The following is a 22988-nucleotide window of genomic DNA, read 5'->3' as shown; positions in this document are numbered from 1 at the left end:
TGTACAGCCTGGTTCCCCAAGACCACCTGCCCTTGGCAACATGGGCCCCTGCCTCCCCCCAGCCAGTCATTCTCAGGACCCAGCAGTAGCATCACCTCCATGAAGCCTCCCCTTGCATGGACCACTCGCTGGTTACCAACCCTATACAACCTCTTTTACGCTACCTTGTCTCATAGGCAAATCTTACATTTCAGTGAAATCCCCAAGGCAGACAGCTTCTCACGTCCGTGTTCCCCTGGCAGCTCATACAAAGGGACACTTGACAGACACCAGGGGCACGTGGATCAGTAAGTCGATGTCAGCGGGGGGTCAGGCTCTCCTTCCCTTTGATGCTTGCAGGGAAGGGCCCGCAGAGCTAAGGTGACTGAGCCACTGGACACGTTTGGGGGCGACACAGCCCAGAAAAGAGGTAGCACCTAGCACCGCAAAACAGGAGATGGAGAGTAGTAGAGCTCCAACCCTGCCCCGATGACATCTGTCCTGGACCCGCGTGTGCTGTTACCTTCCCGAGCTGGACAGCGAGGCCAACACGTGCTCTACTCACCCCATGGGATCCGTGTGACGGTCAAGTGAGATGCTGTATAGAAAGCGCCTGACAAGCATGGTACAGAGTAGTAGGCATTAGCTATCCACATGGAGGTGAAAAGAGCTCAGACAGGGGCCAACTTTTGGCCCTAGGGCGAAGGCTTTTATTTCCTTTCCTGGGAAGGGAGGGGGAGGGGAGCTTTCCCACACACCAACCTGAGGAAGGGGTGGGTGCGCCCCCCGGAGGAGGGGGCTGGGAGAGCCGGAGCATGTCCACTAGCTGGCCCTGGGCTGCAGGGTGTGCCTGAGGTCACTGCCCTCGGGATGACAGCTCCTGCAGGGCTGGAGGCACACGGAGGTATCTGCTGGTGTCCACGAAGGGGGAGGGGAGCAGGTGCCCTGAGCGAGGGAGCAGCGGGCGGGGCTGGAAGGCTCCACACGGACAGCTGCCCAGGATGGTAACTTTCACAAAGCCTGGCTGGTGTGACTCTTCTCCCGAGACGGGCCTCTGGGGCCCAAGCGGCATTGCTCACTCCGACGGCTGGCCCTTTAAATGTCCATCTCAAATTGTGACTCTTCACCTGGGGAGAGAAGAGACAGAGGGCCAGGTGAGCCATGGGCATGTGGTAGCGCTGACATTCTAGAGGCCAAGAAGAGGCGTGGTTTCCCATTCTGCTGTTCCCACAAGGAGAGCAGGGCCAGGTTTGTGCTTCCAAGGAGAATGGAGAGAGGGCAGGACCAGGAATTCCTGGAAACACACGTCCAGCTGTGCTCCCTCCCCCAATCCCAAATGAAGCACAGAGACCACGTCTCCCCACAGGAGAGGTGACAGCCCTGAATTTTGTAATAAGAGTGAATGGCTCCTTGTGATTTGAAATAAATACAACTTCCCAAATGTTTCTTAAACGTAAGTCCTTTCTGAGCACATGTCCCAACTTCTTGTTTAGAAAGTGGTACCCTGACCTACTAGGCATGCATCCGATTCCCCACAGAACAGCCTGACCCTGCGATACAGAAGTTATTTGGGTAATTCAGCCACTCACTGCCCTTGTCCAACTCTTACCATTAAAATTTTCAAGTAATTCATGCTGCAGCAGCTTGTTTTTTTCTTTTTTAAAAAAATTAATTTATTTATTTGGCTGTGCGTGGTCTTAGTTGTGGCCCTCGGGATCTTCGTTGCCGTGTGAGGGATCTTTTAGCTGTGGCTTGCGGGATCTAGTTCCCTGACCAGGGATTGAACCCAGGCCCCCTGCACTGGGAGCGTGGAGTCTTAACCACTGGAGCGCCAGGGAATTCCCTTGTTTTCCTTTTTAATGTAACTGCCTCCTTCACGGTCTCCTGGCCAAGGCTGCTCCAAAGTTCCACAGGGCAGGATGCCTGCTGTGACGCCCAGAGGGGAACAACTACCCTCGTCTACCCACAAATATGTGGGTCCAAGGGCAGGAGCCTTGGCTTCTCATAGCCAGTTAAGCAAAATGGAAAATCATGTCCCCCTCCTCCACTACACCCCATCCCAACAACCATGCAGACCACTAGGCTGTTACTGTGGGGTCAGGGCTGTCGGCCTGGGGCACTGCTGGGCTAACCTGCATTTGTTATGGGCCACAGCAGTTCTAGAAACTGGGAGGGAAGAGGGTGTGCAAGTGCGGGCGATGGACAGCCTTCAGGTAGTGGTGACACAACCATTTCAGGTGTTGATAACCTTCCATCCTCAACTACCAGTCTTTGGTTTAAGCAGGGGGACCGACCACGTGACTCTATCCCTCCTTCTCTCCATCCTGTAACAAAGGGCAGGGAACTGCGCTGCCTGGGGCCGTCCTTCCTACTGCGCTCTCTGTGCCCGAGTCCACCTTCCTTCCCTCCAAGGCTCTCCAAGTCTGAAGGCAAGGCAACTGGGGCCTGTCTTGGGAGGTGGGGTTCCCGAGTTAATAATGAACCACATCCTGCAGGCGATGAGTTCTGGGGAGATGGGTTCTCTGCTGCTGTCAGCACAGCCAGCCCAGCCTGAGGTCCCAGCTGCTTCCTGTCTGGGCTTGGTGTACCGCCTTTGGGTGAAGGGTCAGCGGCCTCCAGGCTGACTCAGGTTGTCTCCGAGTGCTTATGCTGCGTCCTCCACGTAGCGGGAGCGCACAGATGCTCCGGCCAGCCGGTGCCGATGCCACAAAGAGGGCATTCACACGCCTCTGTCGGGGTGGCTGCTCTGATCGCTTGGCAGGGGGTGTGGGGAACGGACACCAGGAAGGACCCAGCTACCCCATGTGGTACCTGCAGAAACAACTGGTTGCACTGTTTCTACAGTCTCCAGAATCCGCTATGGACACCCTAACAGAAGGCATCCCGGATGCCTTTCTGATCCCACAGACATGTAATTTCCTAGAGGGTGAGGACGCAGTGACTTTGATGTCACCTCCTGCCCACAAATATCGTGGGTGGGTTCCGAGTATCACAGACACACGGAAACACTTCAGGGACAATTACACAAAGGTTATTAAAGTGCTTATCAAAGTGGCTGCGTGATCCCCTGGCAAGCTCCCCACTAATGAGATTATCTGAGGCCACATCGCCTTTCCTCCGGTTCCTGGGCCCCTTTCCCTGGGAAAGCTGGTTCCGATGAAAGTTCTACACTCCAGTCCCTACCCGCACCCTCTGGACTCTGGGCAGTTCCAAGCAGAAGCATCATTCCCCTCCCTGTAACTCCCCCTGAGTGGATGGGACCACACGCATTCCCTTCCCCAGGGAGAGCCTGGCCGAGCCCGGCCACTCACCGCCCGCCGGCTTGTCCTCTGGGCTGCTGCTCAGGTGGTCCTGGCTGGCTTCTGTAGGGGGCTCATGACCCACAGGGCTAGTGACCCCGGGAATGGTGGGCAGGTCCCGCGGGGGCGTTTTGGTCACAGGTGAGTTCCGACACTCCATTAGGAACTTCCGGTCGTAGATGATCCTGGTACCTGGCAGGGGGCGGGGACATTGATAACGCCATGGCGGACCGCCCGCTCCCCGCCAGCCTGCTGTTTTCCCCCATGTCTTTGAGGTGTGGCTGCAGCGCAGGTGGCAGGTTTTCCTGCAAAAGCCCGGACGGAGGAGTGAGGCTTACTCATGCCTGGCTGCAGCCCAGGACCCTGCTGCTACCAAACTGCCCCGGCTCCCCGTCCCGCGGACGATCCTGTGGCCGCCTGACCGCATCCATCCTCCCCTGTGCTTGCTGCTCACAGCCCACCAACTCACTCCCAGACCCTGTGCTCGGTGTCGCCACTCATGACAATCACATCCGACAGCGGAGAAAGTGCGTTTTTTATGCATTTTTCAATTCTGTCCTTACAGCACCCTCGTGGGATATCCAGAATCTTTAACTCCATTTTACAGAGAGGCAAAGAGAAAAATCAAGTGATCCCCCCAACCAGTAAAAAATGAGAACGCTTCCTGTCTGGACTCAAGCCCTCCCGCCCCACGCCGCTCTTCACTCAGCCCATCTCCCCTGAGACACCCCCGCCCCCAGCATCCTTTACCTATCTGCTCCGATGCGTCCCTGCACTTCAGGGCTTCTACACAGGAGAGAGGGTGACTCTCCTTTCTCAAGTGTCACCCTAGGGTGAGGAACCATGTCTTATGATTCACTATCCTTAAAGCACCCAGGACCCCTCCTATGAGGGCAGCTGCCTGGGAGACTCCTTAAAAAGGGAGTGTTTTCTCAAGCAGAGGACCCAGGAGCCTGGTGGGAGGCCAGCTGATTCCTCAAACAAAGTGAAGACCGAGGTTACTCCCGTTGGGCCCTTGTTTAATCCTGATTATCTCAGAAGCACCAGCGTGGTCCTAGTAACATAACACCTCCTGAACATTTGCTGACGGCTCCCTTCTCAACAGGAGCAGGCCCCAGGCTCCTAGCCATCACCAGGCAGAGGAATCTAGCCAGAATTTAAAACTGTCTTCTTGTCATTATGTTTCTTTTTATAGCTACCTTCTATTTACAGCAAGTGAGTCTGGTTTTTCCATATACAGTTGTGATATCAAGCTTCCTTTTAATAAATAAAATAGGATATAATTGAATATGGTAATAGTATGTTATATATTACATGATATATGTAATAATAAAAACTAAATTTAAAAGAGAAGGTGATATAAAAAGAAATATTAAATATATGTACAAGTAGAATGCAAAGTATGATAAAGACTGCAGAGGGGGGATTTCCCTGGTGGTGGAGTGGTTAAGAATCCACTTGACCACTTAAGGGTTCGAGCCCTGGTCTGGGAAGATCCCACATGCTGCGGAGCAGCTAAGCCTGTGAGTCACAACTACTGAGCCTGCGCTCTAGAGCCCGCGAGCCACAACTACTGGGCCCGTGTGCCACAACTACTGAAGCCCACGCACCAAGAGCCCGTGCTCCGCAACAAGAGAAGCCACTACAACAAGAAGCCCGCGCACTGCAATGAAGAGTAGCCCCTGCTCGCTACAACTGCAATGAAGAGTAGCACCCGCTCGCTACAACTAGAGAAAAGCCTGCGTGCAGCAACGAAGACCCAATGCAGCCCTAAATAAATAAATAAATAAATAAAAGACTGCAGATGAGGGAGAGGAATAAGTTAGGAGTTTGGGATTAACATATACACACTACTATATATAAAATAGATAACCACCAAGGGCCTACTGTACAGCACAGGAAACTATATTCAATGTCTTGTAATAACCTGTAATGGAAGAGAATCTGAAAAGGAATAGATTTATATATATATGTATTGCATAACTGGATCACTGGGCTGTACACTTGAAACTAACACAACATTGTAAATCAGCTATATTCCAATGAAAAAATAAATAAATAAAGGCTGCAGACGGACGGTGAATGGCCCCAGTTTAGAAACCAGGATGCAAGGACTTCAGGAATGCCCTTCCTTATCAACAGCCCTGAAATACGTCCCTCACTTAATGGCTCTGCTGAGTGACATTCCAAGAGCTGAGATTCATTTCTCGATGTTGAGCAGTGCCTCTCTGTTAACCCTTGGAGCCAGGAGAGGGACCGGTTTGCATCTGAGCTCTGATGTGAGTTAATAAGACTGGGCTCCAGTGCTGAGGATGACCCGGGCTACTGGAGAGCAGAGGATGGTGAGAAATACCCAAGGTGAACTCTGCCTCCTTGCTGAGTTGTCCCAGTCAGACTCGGGCCTGTCTAGGCAGCCGCCCAGTCTTGCTCTCCTCTTCTGAGAGGCAGTATTGCTGAGGCTGACAGCCCTGCCCCTCATCACCAGCAAGACAAAAGCTCAGAGCTCACGTTTCCCAGGGGGAGGCGTGGACAGCAAAGCACACAGAACGGCGCTGTATGTTAGGCTCTGCTATCAACCAGCCGGGTGGCCCTGTGCACCTCACCCTCTGTGCCTGCCTCCGGCCCCCCGCCGTTCGGGCCTCACCTGTACCATGAAGGGCTGTGTGCCTATGAGCCCAGTGGGCTACAAATGGAGAACAACGGAGCCCTCTCCTTGAGGGAGGACGTCCTGGCTTCAGAGATGGGACCATTTTTCTGTTTCTTAGTTCTCACGGCCTGGCACTTTACTGCACGGCATGTGGAACTTCCCTGACCAGGGATCGAACCCGCGCCTCCTGCAGTGGAAGGGTGGAATCTTACCCACTGGACCACCAGGGAAGTCCATCATTTTTTTCTTTATTTTTATTGAAGTATAGTTGATTTACAATAGTGTGTTAGTTTCTGGTGTACAGCAAAGTGATTCAGTCACATATATATACACACACACATATACATACATACATATATATACATTCTTTTCATGTTCTTTTCCATTATGGTTTATCACAGCATATTGAATACAGTTCCTTGTGCTGTACAGTAGGACCTTTTTAATCTGTTTTATATATAAGAGTTTATATCTGCTAATCCCAAACTCCTTAATACCATCTTGGCTTTTTTCGTTGGTTTGTTCACCACAGAGTAGGGAACTGGCCCCATTGGAGTTGAACCTAAGAGCTGGAGATTCAATCGTCTCAAAAAAGAACTTGGAGGGCTTCCCTGGTGGCACAGTGGTTAAGAATCTGCCTGCCAATGCAGGGGACATGGGTTTGAGCCCTGGTCCGGGAAAGATCCCACATGCCATGCAACAATTAAGCCCGTCCGCCACAACTACTGAGCCTGCACTCTAGAGCCCACGAGCCACAACTACTGAGCCCATGTGCCACAACTACTGAACCCCGCGGGCCTAGGGCCCATGCTCCACAACAAGAGAAGCGACCACAACGAGAAGCCTGCACATTACAACGAAGAGTAGCCCCCGCTCGCCGCCGCAACTAGAGAAAGCCCGCGCGCAGCAACCAAGACCCAACGCAGACAAAAATAAATAGATAAAATAAATTAATTTAAAAAAAAAAGAACTTGGAGGTCAGCAGCTTCTGGGGAGGTTCTTTCAAGGTCACTAGCCCTCCGCAATTTTTTAAACGAGTGTGGTAAAACAGGAATAACATAAAACTTACCATCTGAACTAATCTTAAAATGTACAGTTGAGTAGTGTAAGTACATCCGCGTGGTTGTACAACCCATCTCCAGGACTGTTTTCATCCTGCCAAACTGAAACTCTATCCAGGAAACAACTCCCCCCTCTCCCAGCCCCTGGCAACCACCGCTCCACTTTCTGTCTCTCTGAGCCGGACTGCTCTCGGTGCTTCAAATAAGTGGAATCATACAGTATTTGTCTTTTTGCAACTGGCTCGTTTCACTTAGCATAATGTCCTCAAGGTTCATCTACATGGTTGGACCCCATGTGGGAATTTCCTTCCATTTAGGGCTGAATAACATTCAATTGTATGGCTATACCAATTTCGTTTATCCACAGACATTCGGGTTGCATCTACCTTTTGGTTATTGTGAATAATGCTACTAGGAACATGGATGTGCAAATATCTTGAGACCCTCCTTTCAATTCTTCAGGGTACATACTCAGAAGTAGCCCCCAGCATTTGAAAAGTCAGTAATTACGCTTAAAAGAGAAAAAGAAATCAACAATGTGCCCTTTATCCTATGGCTAGTGCACTTATGTAAAAATAAAAATCCTCATTTCAGTTAATAAAATCCATAATCTAAGTGCCAGCAGAGGTGGCACCCAAGACAGCCACCATCAGAATAATTCAGCCAGGGATGGAGGCTGTAGGATGGTAAACAGGGCATTCAGAAAGTCAGCTGACAAGGCATGGAGCCTGGGAGGGGAGGAGACCACAAAGCCACCACTGACTAATTTGGGGCTGGTAAAGGATAGGAGCTGGAGATGAAGCTGCTTTGGCTTTTTAACCCTTTCTTCTTCCAACCCTTCATGGGATCCACCATCACACAGCTTCAGTGAACAGTGATCTTCCGGAAATTCCCTAAGCCTCCCACAGAGGATGCAAACTTTACAAAACACACACAGTCCCATACTGTCAAAAACAGGAAACCTTAGGTGACAAGGCTGCTGCTGTCTCCCAGAACTGGGGACGTGGCCAGGAAGTGGGAACCAGCAGGGGATGCCACGGTCCCTGCGAGGCTGAGCGAGGTGCTGGTCAAGTGTGATCCTCTGGCGCATGTGGGTGTCACACCAGCCGGTGCCCACGTAACACTCTTTAGCTGAGGGCCTACTTCCTCTCCATGTAAGGGAAAATGACCCACCTCCATTAGGTTTCTATAAACAAAAGCTTTTGAGGATCTAGGCAGCTTCCAGCTGGTAGAGCCAAGAACTGCTGCTTCTCTCACAAGTTGTGCAAAACACCAAGAACAAGTAGAAGCACATGCTCCCACCTGGATGCAAAAGGGGCTCCAGCTGTTCTCCAAATCACGATATATGAAGACAGAAAGTGAATGGAGTTGTGGTTCTAACAGAGAGAAGGAAAGGGTGACAACTTAATGCAGGAAGGTGGCAGTGGAGGTTACAACAGGAAGCAAGCGGGGTCAGAACCCAGGAAGGTTCAGGAATTAGAGGCATCAAGGAAAATGGGGATGGGGACTGAGAACAGGGAGAGGTGCCACACATTCCTCACCCAGGAGGAGGGGTGACAGGGAAAATAAGTAAAGCTGATCTCCTGAACGGTGGCCTCAAATCCCCAGCCCTGCCCTGCCTCAGAATCAAGAGTAAAGATAAAGATCTGTAGAAACGGATTTTGGGAGGCGGGTATCCCAAATGCAAAAAAACCAACTAGCCACTAGATTGAGTCCACCAGTCTCCACAACTCACAAGGGGCTTCCGGTCAGCTCTTAAGCACCTCACGCTTAAATATAAACAGTCAAATGTCTCCTTGCATTTCTGAAAAAAGCTCACAACATTTAATGAGAGACTCAAATAAACCAACAGGGACTTCCCTGGTGGTGCAGTGGTTAAGAATCTGCCTGCCAATGCAGGGGACATGGGTTCAAGCCCTGGTCTGGGAAGATCCCACATGCCGAGGAGCAACTAAGCCCGTGTGCCACAACTACTGAGCCCGTGTTGTAAAGCCCACGAGCCACAACTACTGAGCCCATGTGCCACAACTACTGAAGCCCGCATGCCTAGAACCCGTGCTCCGCAACAAGAGAACCCACTGCAATAAGCATGCGCACTGCAACGAAGAGTAGCCCCTGCTCGACACAACTAGAGAAAGCTGCACGCAGCAACAAAGACCCAATGCAGCCAAAATAAATAAATAAATAGATAAATAAATAAATTAAAAAAAAAAAAAAAGAATCTGCCTGCCAATGCAGGGGACACAGGTTCGAGCCCTGGTCCGGGAAGATTGCACATGCCGCGGAGCAACTAAGCCCACGTGCCACAACTACTAAGCCTGCACTCTGGAGCCCACGAGCTACAACTACTGAGCCCGCGCTCTAGAGCCCACGAGCTACAAATACCGAGCCTGTGCTCTAGAGCCTGCGAGCCACAACTATGGAGCCCACACGCCACCACTACTGAAGCCCGTGTGCTCTAGGGCCCATGCTCCGCTACAAGAGAAGCCACTGCAATGAGAAGCCTGTGCACCTCAACGAAGAGTAGCCCCTGCTCACCGCAACTAGAGAAAGCCTGCACACAGCAATCAAAAACAAAACAAAACAAATCAAAACCAACAGGAGGAAACAGATAATAAAGGGAGCAGAAGACAAAAAGATAACCAATTAGAGATAGTACCCAAATCCTGGATAATAGGAAGTCAAGAAAGAGAGAAAAGAAAATTTGATCAAAAGAATATACTTAAATAGAAAAAAAGAAAAGAGACTTTTCCTGAATTGAGAGATGTCTTTTTTCTTTTTTCTTTTTAAATCAGTTTACGGTTTTTATTTTTTAAATTTTTATTTATTTATTTTTTGGCTGCATTGGGTCTTCATTGCCGCATGGGGGCTTTCTCTAGTTGCGGTGAGTGGCAGCTACTCTTCATTGAGGTGTGTGGGCTTCTCATTGTGGTGGCTTCTTTTGTTGCAGAGCACGGACTCTAGGCGCGCCGGCTTCAGTAGTTGTGGCGTGTGGGCTCAGTAGTTGTGGCTTGCGGGCTCTACAGCACAGGCTCAGTAGTTGTGGCTTGTGGGCTTAGTTGCTCTGCGGCATGTGGGATTTTCCCGGACCAGGGCTCGAACCCGTGTCCCATGCCTTGGCAGGCAATTCTTAATCACTGCGCCACCAGGGAAGTCCCTGTCTACTTTTTTAAAAATAAATTTATTTATTTACTTGTTTATCTATCTATCTACTTATTTTTGGCTACATTGAGTCTTTGTTGCTGCACGCAGGCTTTCTCTAGTTGCAGCGAGTGGGGGCTACTCTTCCTTGCAGTGTGCAGGTTTCTCATTGTGGTGGCTTCTTGTTACGGAACATGGGCTCTGAGCGCGCGGGCTTCAGTAGTTGTGGCACGCGGGCTCAATAGTTCTGGCGCACGGGCTTAGTTGCTCTGCAGCATGTGGGATCTTCCAGGACCAGGGCTTGAACCTGTGTCCCCTGCATTGGCAGGCGGATTCTTAACCACGGAGCCACCAGGAAGTCCTATAACTTTATATATATACAACTTTGATTTTTTTTTTTTAAACTAAGGGACAGGTTAAATAAGTTATGGATCAGACCTACAATGCAATGCTGTGCAGGTACTATTTGGAATAAGAAAAGTGTACACTGTCCACAGTATTTCATGAAAACGTCACAGAACTATATTTTGTGTTTGGTTATCTCTGGGGGTGAGATAAGGATTAAGGCAAAGAAAACATCTTTTACACTGAACTTTTTTTTTTTAATACAGAACTGTAATAAGGATATAGGGATATTAAGCAAACACATAAATAAGGATATAAGGTCAGAATCTCCTTTCCTAGTAAGTCAAGTTAAAACTGCCGTGGCTGGAACAAGATAGCCTCCCCACCCCATGAAAGCCCAGGGGGCTCTCTGCTGGGCTGGGGAAGGAGTGGTAAGCTCACTCCTCCAGCACCTCCAGGCCATGTGTACCAGCCCCGTCCACGCTAGACTTTAACTCCAGAACTGTATTCAAGGATCAGGAGGAGTGTTAACACTCACCCACAAAACTGCCGGGCTTTGCTCAATCCCATGCCCTGAGAGTAGGTGTGCTGGGTCGGTCGCGTATTCACTCACTCAACCCCTTTGTTTGTTTGTTTTTGGGCCGCGCCATGGGGCTTGCGGGGATCTTAGTTCCCCGACCAGGGATCAAACCTGTGCCCCCTGCAGCGGAAGCGCTGAGTCCTAACCACTGGACCGCCAGGGAAAAGTCCCTCACTGAACCCCTTTGGACCACAGTAGGTCAGGTGTGAGGGAGGTAAGGGGCCGTTAGATATAGGAACAGCTCCCTGATCTCAGACACACACTTAGTCGGAGGAGAAAGACCTGGAAACAAACGATTACTGTCAAGTGTGTGGAGTCTAAAAATGGAGGCATAGGTGGGGATCACAGAGGGACAGGGAGAGACCTACCCCATGTGTACTGCTGGCGACAGAGAATCCAAGCCCCCTGACCCTAACCTCCTGAGCCAGAGAATCATCCAAATCACCCCAATTCTGCACTGCCCCGAACTGGGGGGTGGTCCATGGGCGACTCAGATGGGAGGTACTGGAGGTGCAGAGCAGGGGAATCCAGAACCTGCCACCCTGCAGGGCTGGGGGGAGAAGAGAGGCGGACCACCCCCACCCCCATCACACTTCCAACCGTTTGTGTAGCTGGGATCCTGTTGGGTGTTGGGGGAGAGTTCAAGGTTGGGTCTCGAACTACATATAGAGAATAACTGAGGCTGCCTTCTAACTGAAAGCCCGTTCAAATGCATCGCCGTAAGTCCAGCGGGCTGCCAGAGTTCCCAGCTATGGAGAGAAAGGGTGGGAACAACACTGGAGTAGGGGTTGGTGGGAGAGAATACAGCGCTGCTCTTCCTACAGCCTAGTGGTCAGAGACCCAGCTCTCCCACTTGCTGGCTGTACCCACTCTGGGCGTTATTGCTCCATGTCTCTGTGCCTCGATTTCTTCCTCTGTGAAATGGGGATGATGGTGATGACGACAGTGCAACTTCACAGGGTCACTGCGTGGGGCAGCACAGTGGCTGACACAAAGTAAGCCCTAAACAAACCAAACCCTAGCTATTACCATGGCCAGTGTGGCTTCAGGTGACATACTTTACCCTTTATTCAGTCCCATCCACACCAGGGATCAGTTGTATGGGGGCCAAAACAAAGAAACACAAAGAACTGGGACAAATCAGAGGGAAGGCAAGCAACCCTGCGAAGAGACTTGTGGGGAAAGGGCAAGGGTGGAAATGGGGGAGGGTAAAGGCGTCCTCCATCCTTTTTTGGTCCACAGAAACATGCTTCAAGAACCACCACAAGGTGACTTCCCTGGGGGCGCAGTGGGTAAGACGACGTGCTCCCAACACAGGCGGCTGGGGTTCGATCCCTGGTAAGGGAACTAGATCCCACATGCATGCCGCCACTAAGAGTTCGCAAGCCGCAACTAAGGAGCCCACCTGCCACAACTAAGGAGCCCACGGGCCGCAACCAAGGAGCCCGCCTGCCATAACTAAGACCCGGCACAACCAAATAAATAAATAATTTAATTTAAAAACAGCAACAGAAACAAAAAAAAAAACACCACAAGGGAACTTCCCTGGCGGTCCAGTGGTTAAGACTCTGCGCTTCCACTGCAGGGGGCGTGGGTTGGATCCCCGGTGGGGGAACTAAGATCCCATGTGCTGTACAGTGTGGCCAAAAAATTAAAAAGAACCATGGCATGTTTGATAACTGGTGTCATCTGGGACTTTAAACTCCTTATGTGCACCAAATGCAAGAATGGCATTTTTCCTCCAGGCAGGTTTTGGGGTGAGGACAGCTTGTTTGAACATATAAAGCAAGGCAGACCTTCCCTAGGTTCTGGTTTCCTCACCGGTAAACAAGGGCTTGTTCTGGGCTCATTCTAACTATTTTTAAAGCACCAAGCCCGTGCCAGGATTTAGAGGTAATCTCTCAGGTCTGTTTCAGCTCTGACACCAACCGTTTATTTTTAGGATCTCCTTGTGGGCAGGTGCTTTTCAAGTGTAACTAGCTCGGGGCCGGGGACACAGCAGTTCTGGGCTCAAACCCGGGTGTGCCACACACCAGCCCTCACCTCCCAGTCCCAGCTTCATTCCACAGCTCGGTGCCAACAAGACCCGCGCTTCCCAGGAGTGGCCTGAAGATCACATCACCACGTGAGCCCTGTCTGCCTGTGGGCAGAGGGGCGGCGCTCAGAGCCTGACCTGCTAGGTCTCCATGGCCCCCTCGACCCCCAGGAGGGAGACACATTGTCCTCGACTCGCAGACAGGAAACTGAGGCTCAGAAACGCCGGCCCCTCGCAGCCATCCTGAGGCAGACACAGTCCATGTCGCCTCCGACCCTAAACACCAGCCTCGGTTTATAACGAGCAGGGCAGCGGGGCCACCGCACCGGCCACTGGGGAAGTCGCAGGGGTCTCCAGATTTCTGCCTCCTTTCCCGCCTGTTTGGCCAGAACAGGACGTTCCCTGGGAGGGAGGCCTCCTAGATTCCTTCTTCATCCCCCGCCCGCCCTGCGGTCCCGCCCTCCCCTCGGGGCCAAGCTGCGTCTGGATGCGGCGGCTCCTGTAAGTTGAGACGCTGGTCCCTCGCTCTCCCCGGGCCTCCCAGGCAGAAGCGCTCCTCCCCAGGACGTGAGGCCCAACAAGAGTACAAGCGCGGAATTCCTAGAACTGCTGTTCCCCTTCCAGGGGCGGGAGAGCATTTCACAACACGGTCAGGCGGAGGGCCGGACGCCTGTGCTCGGACGCGGGCCAGCCTCCCGGGAGCCACGCACTCGGATGAGCTTACAGCCGGCTCACCGGCGGTGCCCCGACGACCGGGAGGCACTGCTGCAGCCGCGCGGGCCCGCAGGGCTCTCCCTCCCTGTCCTTGCCTGGGCGGCTGTTCTTACTGGGCGGTCTGCTTGGCAAGCAGAGCCGACCGGTCTGGGAGAGAATCTTGGTAGAGACGCAGAAGAGCACGCTCCCTCCAAGCCTGCCCTTCACGTCTGGCCCCGCCAGCTCTGCAGAGAGAGCCAAGATGCCCATGTTCTCAAGGGTCAAGGGGTCTTATGAAGGTCCTGGAGTAACAAAGGTGCCACCAGCGAGTGGCAAAGGGCCCCCCCCCTTCAGGCCCCATGAGGGAATAGGCCAGTTGATTCGAAAATTAAGCAGAAGGGACAAGGCTTTTACAGGGACGTTCAGAACAAAATAGTTGAATGAATTCTAGGGCCGGCCCAGCTCCTCCCCGTTCCCTGTGCACCTGGCAGAGCCAGGTAAGGCTGCCTCTGAAACTCACTACCAACAGGGGAGTGCCCGTCTGAAATGCCCCACCCCTGTTGTTGCTGGAAATGGGAGGGGCCCTGTTTTTTGTGAATGGCACCCCCCAAATTCACATGCAGAAGCCCCAACCCCTAGTACCTCAGTGTAACCCTAATTGGAGAGAAGGTCTTTTAAACAGGCCATTATGTTAAAATGAGGCCGTTGGGTAGGGGCCCTAAAACAACATGCTGGTGTCCTTGTAAGAGGAGAGAGAGATTCCACAGAGGAAGGACACCCACCAGGTGCAGAGGCAGCAAGAGGGCTGCGGTCTGCAAGCCAAGGACAGGGCCTCAGGAGAAACCAAGCCTGCCGGCACTTTGATCTTGGACTTCCAGCTTCCAGACCAAGGAGAAAATAAACTTGTTGTTTAAACTACCCAGTCTGTGGATTTTGTTACGGGAGCCCTAGCAAATTAATATAGGCCCACTTTCCCCTTTTGTTCAGAAGAGCAGAAGAGAGAAGCCCAGGGCTTCCCTGGTGGCACAGTGGTTAAGAATCCGCCTGCCTGGGCTTCCCTGGTGGCACAGTGGTTGAGAGTCTGCCTGCCAATGCAGGGGACACGGGTTCGAGCCCCGGTCTGGGAAAATCCCACATACCGCGGAGCAACTAGGCCCGTGAGCCACAAGTACTGAGCCTGCACGTCGGGAGCCTGTGCTCCACAACAAGAGAGGCCGCGACAGTGAGAGGCCCGACCATCGTGATGAAGAGTGGCCCCCACTCTCTGCAACTAGAGAAAGCCCATGCACAGAAACGAAGACCCAACACAGCCATAAATAAATAAATAAATTAAAAAAAAAAAAAAAAAAAAGAATCCGCCTGCCAATGCAGGGGACACGGGTTCGAGCCCTGGTCTGGGAAGATCCCACATGCCACGGAACAACTAAGCCCGTGTGCCACAACTACTGAGCCTGTGCTCTAGAGCCCGTGAGCCACAACTACTGAGCCCCCATGCTGCAACTAATGAAGCCCACGTGTCTAGAGCCCGTGCTCTGCAACAGGAGAAGCCACCACAATGAGAAGCCCGCTCACCTCAGCGAACAGTAGCTCCCGCACCGCAGGCAGAGAAAGCCCGCGCAGAGCAACAAAGACCCAACACAGCCAAAAAAAAAAAATAATAATAAAATAAAATAGATTTTAAAAAATTTAAAAAATAAAATAAAACCCAAGTCTGCTTCCTTTGTGAAGTCTCCCTGCCACTCCCCAGAGCCCTTTTAAAAAAAAAAAAAAGAGAGAAGCCCACTTATACACACCCACTCTTTAAGGCAAGAGACCCAGTTCTTCACCTCCACACCGTGTGCCTCACCAGGCGTGTGCTGACTGTGAACCCACCTGCACCCCCAGTAGTCTCCCTCCCACCCACCTGTGGACTGCTGGGCTCAGACACCTGACATCATCCTCTTGCCAGTATTCCAGAAAGTCAAGGATGTTCAAATGCGAGTGCTGAGCAGGGCTGGGCAAGCACGGGCTCCTCTGAAGGGTGTACCCAAAGCCCGGCTGCTTGAAAGGGAAAGAGGTAGGCTGGGCGGCACTTAGTAAGAGAAGGCATGACACCAAGTGAATGTATGGCCCAGTGGCCTGGCACCATGGCCATCTGTATGGTTTGCGTTCTGGAGCTGGACAGAAGGGCTTGAAAATGGGGCATGGGATCTATGACTCAATATTATCAGGAAGGTGTCCTCTGTTCTTAAACCAACGGTCAATACACAGGCTTGTGATTCCTGTCTGCTTCTACACCTGGCCCTGGCTCTGCTGGCCACACAGCAGGACGGGCAGTTAAGTCTCCTTAAAGGACTGTTCTTTGAGGCTTGGCCCTTGTGGAACATCGTCTAAAAGTGTGGTCCGCATAAATCCTCCAATCCCTGTTTGCACATGCGGCTTCCCTCATTCAAAGGAGTTATTTTCCCCTCTCGTTGAATCTGGGCTAGCCTGCAGCTTGCCTTGACTGACAGAATACCATGTCAGTGACATTATATGACTTCTGAGCCTAGGCCTTAAGAGGCCTTGCAAACTGCCATGTAAATAAGCCCACATTCTGAATGATGTGAGACCACGAGGACAGAAAGAGAGCCCAACTTTCCAGCTGTCCCCAGCAATGCCCAGACAGGTGGCTAAGGCCATCTTGGACCTTCCAGCCCAGGGCAATCCAGCTGCCAACTGTATGCAGAAGTAGCTCAGGCAAGATGATCAAAAAATGCCCAACTGGCCCAAAGAATGAAGAGAAATAACAGATTGCAGTTGTTGTTGAAGTTACTAAGTTTAGGGATGGCTTGTTATACAGCAGTAGCTAACTGATACAGCCATTCTCATCAAGACAAGTATCTCTGGGTCTAGTATCTGAGCTCTCCCCATGAACCTTCATGGGCATAAGCAATGGGGTTACAAGGCCCATGTCTTGAGCATCCAAATGCCATGGATAGATGTCACCTATTTCCACCTAGTCAGCAATACTGGCTGCAAACAAGTAAATAAAGAGCAGCAATCCTAGTGTCTAAGACCTGGGCCCCAATACTGACTTGCTCAGTATAAAAAGTCACTTCCTTCCACTTTCTGCTCCATAATGATTGGGAATAATACTGGGATAAGTGGGAAAGTTCAGAGAAAGTTAGCTTCTGCCTCTGGGACTTTCCAAGATAAATAACTATACCTGTAACTGAAAGGACAGAAAAGAAAATTCTAAATATTCTTCCTAAGCCAGCTCAGACCCAGGCCTGGTGGTAGAGACACTAGGTTACCCTGAGAATGCTTTCACTGCAGGAGTCTTTTCAACCCTTCACCTTCTAGACATCACACGTAGCTGGTGGCACTGCAAAATAAGCCGTCTCTGAAAGAACTTCCTATCTAACCTAGGGAACAAACACGTAAACAAATACACATGATTCACTGTTATGAATCATAAAGCAGGAAGAATGCTGGCATGGATCTCAGTAAGATGAGAAAGTAACAGATTTTTCCTTTGTTTGTTTGAACACACAAGGATCTATGCACACAAATGAATACCTTTTGTCCATTTCACCTTAAGAAGCAATCCTTTTTTCAGTAATGCTGCCCTTTCCTAATTCCTCTTCCAGGAATGACATCAAATAACGACCTGACAAGCAAACGCCTCACTACTTTATACCAAGAGAACAATATGGTACCATCCTGCTGGCCCTTTCATCAAATGTGGTAATGGAGGACTTCTTTGCTCTTTCAGGAAAAAACAAAAAAACTCCTTTTTCAAATAATGAGCCCCTGCCACCTTTGAGGACAAAAATACATAAGCTTCTGAAGGCAATTCAAATCCAACAGCTGTGTCTGCATTGTTAGAATGTAAGGCCTACCAGGCCGACTACTTAGAGCGGGCAATTCTCACTTAATATCATACAGGTTCTCAGGGGTGGCGTGGGGTGTCTGTCTAATTGCTTCAGTCTATAGATAAAACGCTGATGCTTATAATTCTATTTCAGGTGTGACTTCATCTTTCTAACTTGCAACGCAAGCCCTCGAGGTCACACTGTCTTCCCATGCCATAAAGGCCTTAAGAACAGGGAGGCCATGGGCATTGGAGGGAGTCTGGGATGCTCTACACCAGGGTCCTCGTCAAAGTCTTTAATGAGGCACATAGTGTGGAATGTTCCAAACGCTTTAAAAGGAAGCTCAGGTCAGTGTAAAAGGAGGCCCATTACAGTTCCCTCCTTGCCTTAATGTCAAGTTCTTTTAACCTGTAATAAAGAGATAATGTGGACTTCCCTGGTGGCGCAGTGGTTAAGAATCCACCTGCTAATGCAGGGGACACGGGTTCGATCCCTGATCAAGGAAGATCCCACATGCCACGGAGCAACTAAGCCCGTGCGCCACAACTACTGAGCTTGTGCTCTAGAGCCCGCGAGCCACAACTACTGAGCCCGCGTGCCACAATTACTGAAGCCCGCGTGCCTAGAGTCCGTGGTCCGCAATAAGAGAAGCCACCGCAATGAAAAGCCAGCGCGCCACAACGAAGAGTAGCCCCTTGCTCACCGCCAACTAGAGAAAGCCCGCGCACAGCAACGAAGACCTAACGCAGACAAAAATAAATAAATAAAATAAATAAATTTATTTAAAAAAAAAAAAGAGACAATGTGACTAAGGTCTGGGGACACTGGCTGTACCCCAGCTTCAGTGCCCAGCCCACCTCCCCATCTTCCCGGCACTGTCTGTTCCACAGCCAGACCTGGGAGCTGCCCTAAGGTAAGCTTCCTGGGCACAGACTTTGTTTGTCTAACCAAATAGGGTGCCAGTAACACCTGTAGTCCTACCTGCGTACCTCTGATTAACCTTATCCAGGTCCGGGGCTTAGGTATGACTACCACCCAAGCAACAACCCCTATAGCTTTGGGGTCAAACATCCAATAAGGAACTGGGAACGTAGAGGTTGGTGGGGGAAGGGTGGATGAAGGTATCTGACCCACTCAAAGGTTCTGCTGGTTTATGGTGTTACTGGAGATTTTTAAGACTTCACAGATATAGAGAACAGACTTGTTGCTAAGGGAAAGGGGTGGTGGGGAAGGGAAGGATTGGGAGTTTGGGATTAGCAGATGCAAACTATTCTAATATATATAGAATGGATAAACTACAAGGTCCTACTGTATAGCACAGGGAACTATATTCAGTATGCTGTGATAAACCCTAATGGAGGGACTTCCCTGGCAGTCCAGTGAATAGGACTCTGTGCTTCCAAGGCAGGGGGCACAGGTTCGATTCCTGGTCAGGGAACAGGTTCGATCCCTGGTCAGGGAACTAAGGTCCCTCATGCCGCAGAGCGTGGCCAAAAAAGAAAAAAAAAAAAACAACCCTAATGGAAAAGAATATGAAAAGGAATATATATGTATAACTGAATCACTTTGCTGTACAGTGAAATTAACACATTGTAAATCAACTATACTTCAATAAAATTAAAAAAAACCCCACAAGACTCCACAGACTCAAATATTCATCTGTGACACTCCCTGAAGTAAATTTCTCTTAAGTTCTCCAGATACCTAACTTCAGATCAGTGACTCAGCCTGTGTAGGGTTAATGACCATGGAAAGCAAAGTGAGTCACAGGCATGGAGATGGCTCAGGTCACCTGCTCTCATTCTGCCCCAGGGACAGACACTGCAGTGCTCTTCCCAGCAAGAGTGACCGGCAGACACTTTACTCCAGTAGCTCCTGACACTTCCCACCAAGGAAGACTCTGTCAAAAGCCTGGCTCACCAGACCCTGATTTAAAGATGGATGCCAAACCCAACCTCAAGAGAAGTTTACCTGGATAGAAGCATCACTTTTGGTCAGACCGCAGAGGACTGAAACGGTGAGGGCTGTCACATTCCACTAATTCCTGGGTACTCGGAGTGTGGTACTTACACCAATCACTGGGAGCTAGTTAGATATCCCAGCAATCCCACTACTGGGCATATACCCTGAGAAAACCATAATTTAAAAAGAGTCATGTACCAAAATGTTCATTGCAGCTCTATTTACAATAGCCCGGAGATGGAAACAACCTAAGTGTCCATCATGGGATGAATGGATAAAGAAGATGTGGCACATATATACAATGAATATTACTCAGCCATAAAAAGAAATGAAATTGAGCTATTTGTAATGAGATGGATAGACCTAGAGTCTGTCATACAGAGTGAAGTAAGTCAGAAGGAGAAAGACAAATACCATATGCTAACACATATATATGGAATTTAAGAAAAAAAAATGTCACGAAGAACCTAGGGGTACGACAGGAATAAAGACACAGACCTACTAGAGAATGGACTTGAGGATATGGGGAGGGGGAAGGGTAAGCTGTGACAAAGCGAGAGAGAGGCATGGACATATATACACTACCAAACATAAGGTAGATAGCTAGTGGGAAGCAGCCGCATAGCACAGGGAGATCAGCTCGGTGCTTTGTGACCGCCTGGAGGGGTGGGATAGGGAGGGTGGGAGGGAGGGAGACGCAAGAGGGAAGAGATATGGGAACATATGTATATGTATAACTGATTCACTTTTTATAAAGCAGAAACTAACACACCATTGTAAAGCAATTATACTCCAATAAAGATTTTAAAAAAAAGAAAAGAAAAAGAAATGCAGAATCTTAGGCCCAACCGCAAACCTACAGAATCAGAATCTGCATTGAAATGAGGTCCCCAGGTAATTCGTATGCACATCGAAGACTGAGAAACAGCACTCCAGACTGAAGCAGAAGGGGGCCAGGAATGACCTTTTCTCATTAGGTCAAGCTCCTCTGCCCTGGGCAAAGGGGCGGCAAAGGGTTGGGCTGAAGTGGGCTTTGGAGGAAGACTCCACGACTTGGCTGAGGCAGAGGCAAGCCTGGGTCCTCCAGGTTATGGGCTGTGAGCTGTGCCTCCCCAGCTGGACACCCCAGACAAGAAAGACCTGGCTTTAGGCTCCGGGCACTGCTAGCTTCCTTCCTGTTGGCCTCAGAAATGAAGTTACACTCTGATGCCCCTTCTTCTCTCTCTCAACTGAAGACCTTCGAAAGGAGGAAGATTGGCTGAGGTCTGCCCCAAAGCCCTATTTCCCAGTGCAAAGTGAGAAGTGGGAGCTACCTATCAACGGCACCCCTGGCTATTGCTCCAATCCGACCCACCCCATCTAGCAACAAAGCTGCAAAATCGGGCCACCTGAGCCTCAGGCCTGCCTCAGTGCCCACCCCGAACAGATCAAGCACAGGTTCACACCCTCACTTGAAGGAGCCCCAAAACTGTCCAGAAAAGTCCCGGTAGGCACATCATGACACAGAAAAAGCAGAACAGCATGGACTATATAAGTTCCAGCATGGAAAGAGAATTTGAGTCAAAGAGGGGTAGGAAGGGTTGCTGGGAACTTTTCTTTGGATCATTTTTAATAGATGAGGCAGCATTTCTCCCCTCTATGCTTGGCTGCTATTTCTTCTTCAATCTGTGGAGACGGTGTGACACTGCACAGTGAGCATGTATTTGGGGCCTCAGTACCGCGTTCCATAGAATAAGGCGGCACCGTTGTACAAGAACGTCTAAGATCGCTAACAGCTCTAACATTGTATGTTTTGGATCAAACAGCTCCGGACCTCGGATCTGGCAGTGCTCGCTGGTGGCGGGACAGCTGCCTGAGAAACTAAGCATGTGGCCCCGACGCTGGCAGGCGACGAGGCTGCAGCCCCGCCCGCGCGCGTCCGTCCCCACCCGTGTGTCTCAGCGGAGCGCCAGAATCTGCGGCGGTTTTCGAGTAGTTTGGGAAGGAGCGGTGGAAGAGGGTGTAAGAGGAGGGGGGAAGGGCAGAAGCGGGTGAGAACAGCGCGAGGACGAGAGGGAAGTGGTGAGCACGAGGGTTTCATCATGCAAACGCGCGGGCAAGTTTCATCAGCGCCCGTGCGCCGGGACTCCGGGACTGGGAGGGAACGCCAGGCTCCCGAGGACAGCCCAAGGCGGGCCCCCACCCGCGCCAGCTCAGCTTCCTCTTCCTCATCCATTCTCAGGGAGGTCACACGGTTCCCTCCCCTCCCCCCTGGACAGAAGAACGTGTTTTTCTGCACAGCGCTGCCCGCGGCCCCAAGTCCCTTCGCTGAGAACCACACGCGTAAAAGGGCGATCTGCCACCCGTGTCGTCGAGGCACTGCTGGAGCAGGCGAGCACCCTCAGCCCAAAGCTGGGGGTGCCTCGGGAAGGAAAAAGGGCTCTGCAAGAGGCAGTGACGCCAACAACCTATTCCATAAAAACCCCAGGCTCGGCCTCTTCTTGGTTCGTGGGTCACCCTGACCCCACCCTATTCCGCCTCAGAACTGCCCCCAGCACCCACAGGGGCAGCACACCTTGGCATGTGGCAGTCCTGGAAGCGTGCGTTTGTTTGGGTGAGAGGACTCAGCTGTCTCTCCCAGAAAGAAGGAAACTAATGTGGTGGCATTTGCAGCCGCGGCTCTGGAGTTCGCACCCAGAGGGCGGGCTATGGAAGGCGGCCCCCCGTGCGCTCCCTGTGGCCACCTCCGTGACCCTCACCGCCTCCCTGATGCCCCGTATCCGTTCTTCCCAGTCGCCGCGCCCCGGAGCCAGGTCGCCACGTCCAGCTGGCGGTTACCGAGCCCTCGAGCTCTGCCCAGTCCGTTCTCCACACCGCCCGCACCCAGAGCGGGAGCGCGGCGACCCCCGAGCCCGTGCCTACCTCCCGGGGTGGTACTGAAGAGCGTGCCGCCGGGGGTGGTGCTGTAGTCCCCGGGCGGCAGGTGCACGCCGTCGCTGAGGACCACCCGGCGAGTGGCGGGGATGGCCCGGCTTGGGGTCTGGCTGCAGCTGCTGCCGCTGGACATGGTCTCCCGAGCGCTCCGCCAGCAGCCGGAGCGGGGCCCTCACACCCCTCTGGCCTCGTTCAGTCTCGCTCGGGCCCGCCCCGCCAGAGACCGCCCCTTCCGCCTCTCGGGGTGACGCCCCCTGGGATTTGTAGTTCCTCCCGCGCCGCCGCCACGCCCACCTCTCCCCGGGCCGAGTGCTCTGCTGTTCCTCCCCTGCGCTGGGTCGGAGGCCTCTTACCCACCCGCTCCAGCGCGCCGAAGCCTGCGCCCCGCCCCCGTTCCTTTCGGGTACCTCGCGGTCACGCCCCATTCCTTTCGGGTCCCCAGTGGCCACGCCCCTGTTCCTTTCGGGTCCCCAGCTGACACGCCGGCAGGGACGGGT

The 22988-nt window shown here is 51.6% G+C and overlaps 1 protein-coding gene across 1 annotated transcript; it reads right to left on the bottom strand.

Moving 5' to 3' along the window:
* Positions 1-666: 666 nt before the first annotated feature.
* On the bottom strand, positions 667-22704 carry EIF4EBP1 (eukaryotic translation initiation factor 4E binding protein 1). Its single transcript, XM_022571206.3, has 3 exons — positions 22480-22704; positions 3291-3470; positions 667-1106 (listed from the first exon to the last, which is right to left on the bottom strand). Exons 1-3 carry the CDS (start codon positions 22622-22624, stop codon positions 1075-1077), a joined length of 357 nt encoding a protein of 118 aa, XP_022426914.1. The 5' UTR covers positions 22625-22704; the 3' UTR covers positions 667-1074.
* Positions 22705-22988: the final 284 nt, after the last annotated feature.

The sequence above is a fragment of the Delphinapterus leucas genome, chromosome 21 (assembly GCF_059928025.1).
Source record: "Delphinapterus leucas isolate spDelLeu-1000000601 "Yukka" chromosome 21, BTC_Dleu_Yukka2, whole genome shotgun sequence".
NCBI classification, from domain to species: domain Eukaryota; kingdom Metazoa; phylum Chordata; class Mammalia; order Artiodactyla; family Monodontidae; genus Delphinapterus; species Delphinapterus leucas.
Note: the sequence above shows the minus strand (reverse complement) of the source record. Positions and strands in the feature narration are given on the sequence as shown.

Coding starts and splice junctions, on each gene's coding strand:
- EIF4EBP1 (XM_022571206.3), bottom strand. CDS start 22,624: ATGTCCAGCGGCAGCAGCTGCAGCCAGACCCCAAGCCGGGCCATCCCC. Junction 3,471..22,479: donor CTTCAGTACCACCCCGGGAG/GTAGGCACGGGC, acceptor GCCCCCTGCCAG/GTACCAGGATCATCTACGAC. Junction 1,107..3,290: donor AGAGGACAAGCCGGCGGGCG/GTGAGTGGCCGG, acceptor TTCTCTCCCCAG/GTGAAGAGTCACAATTTGAG.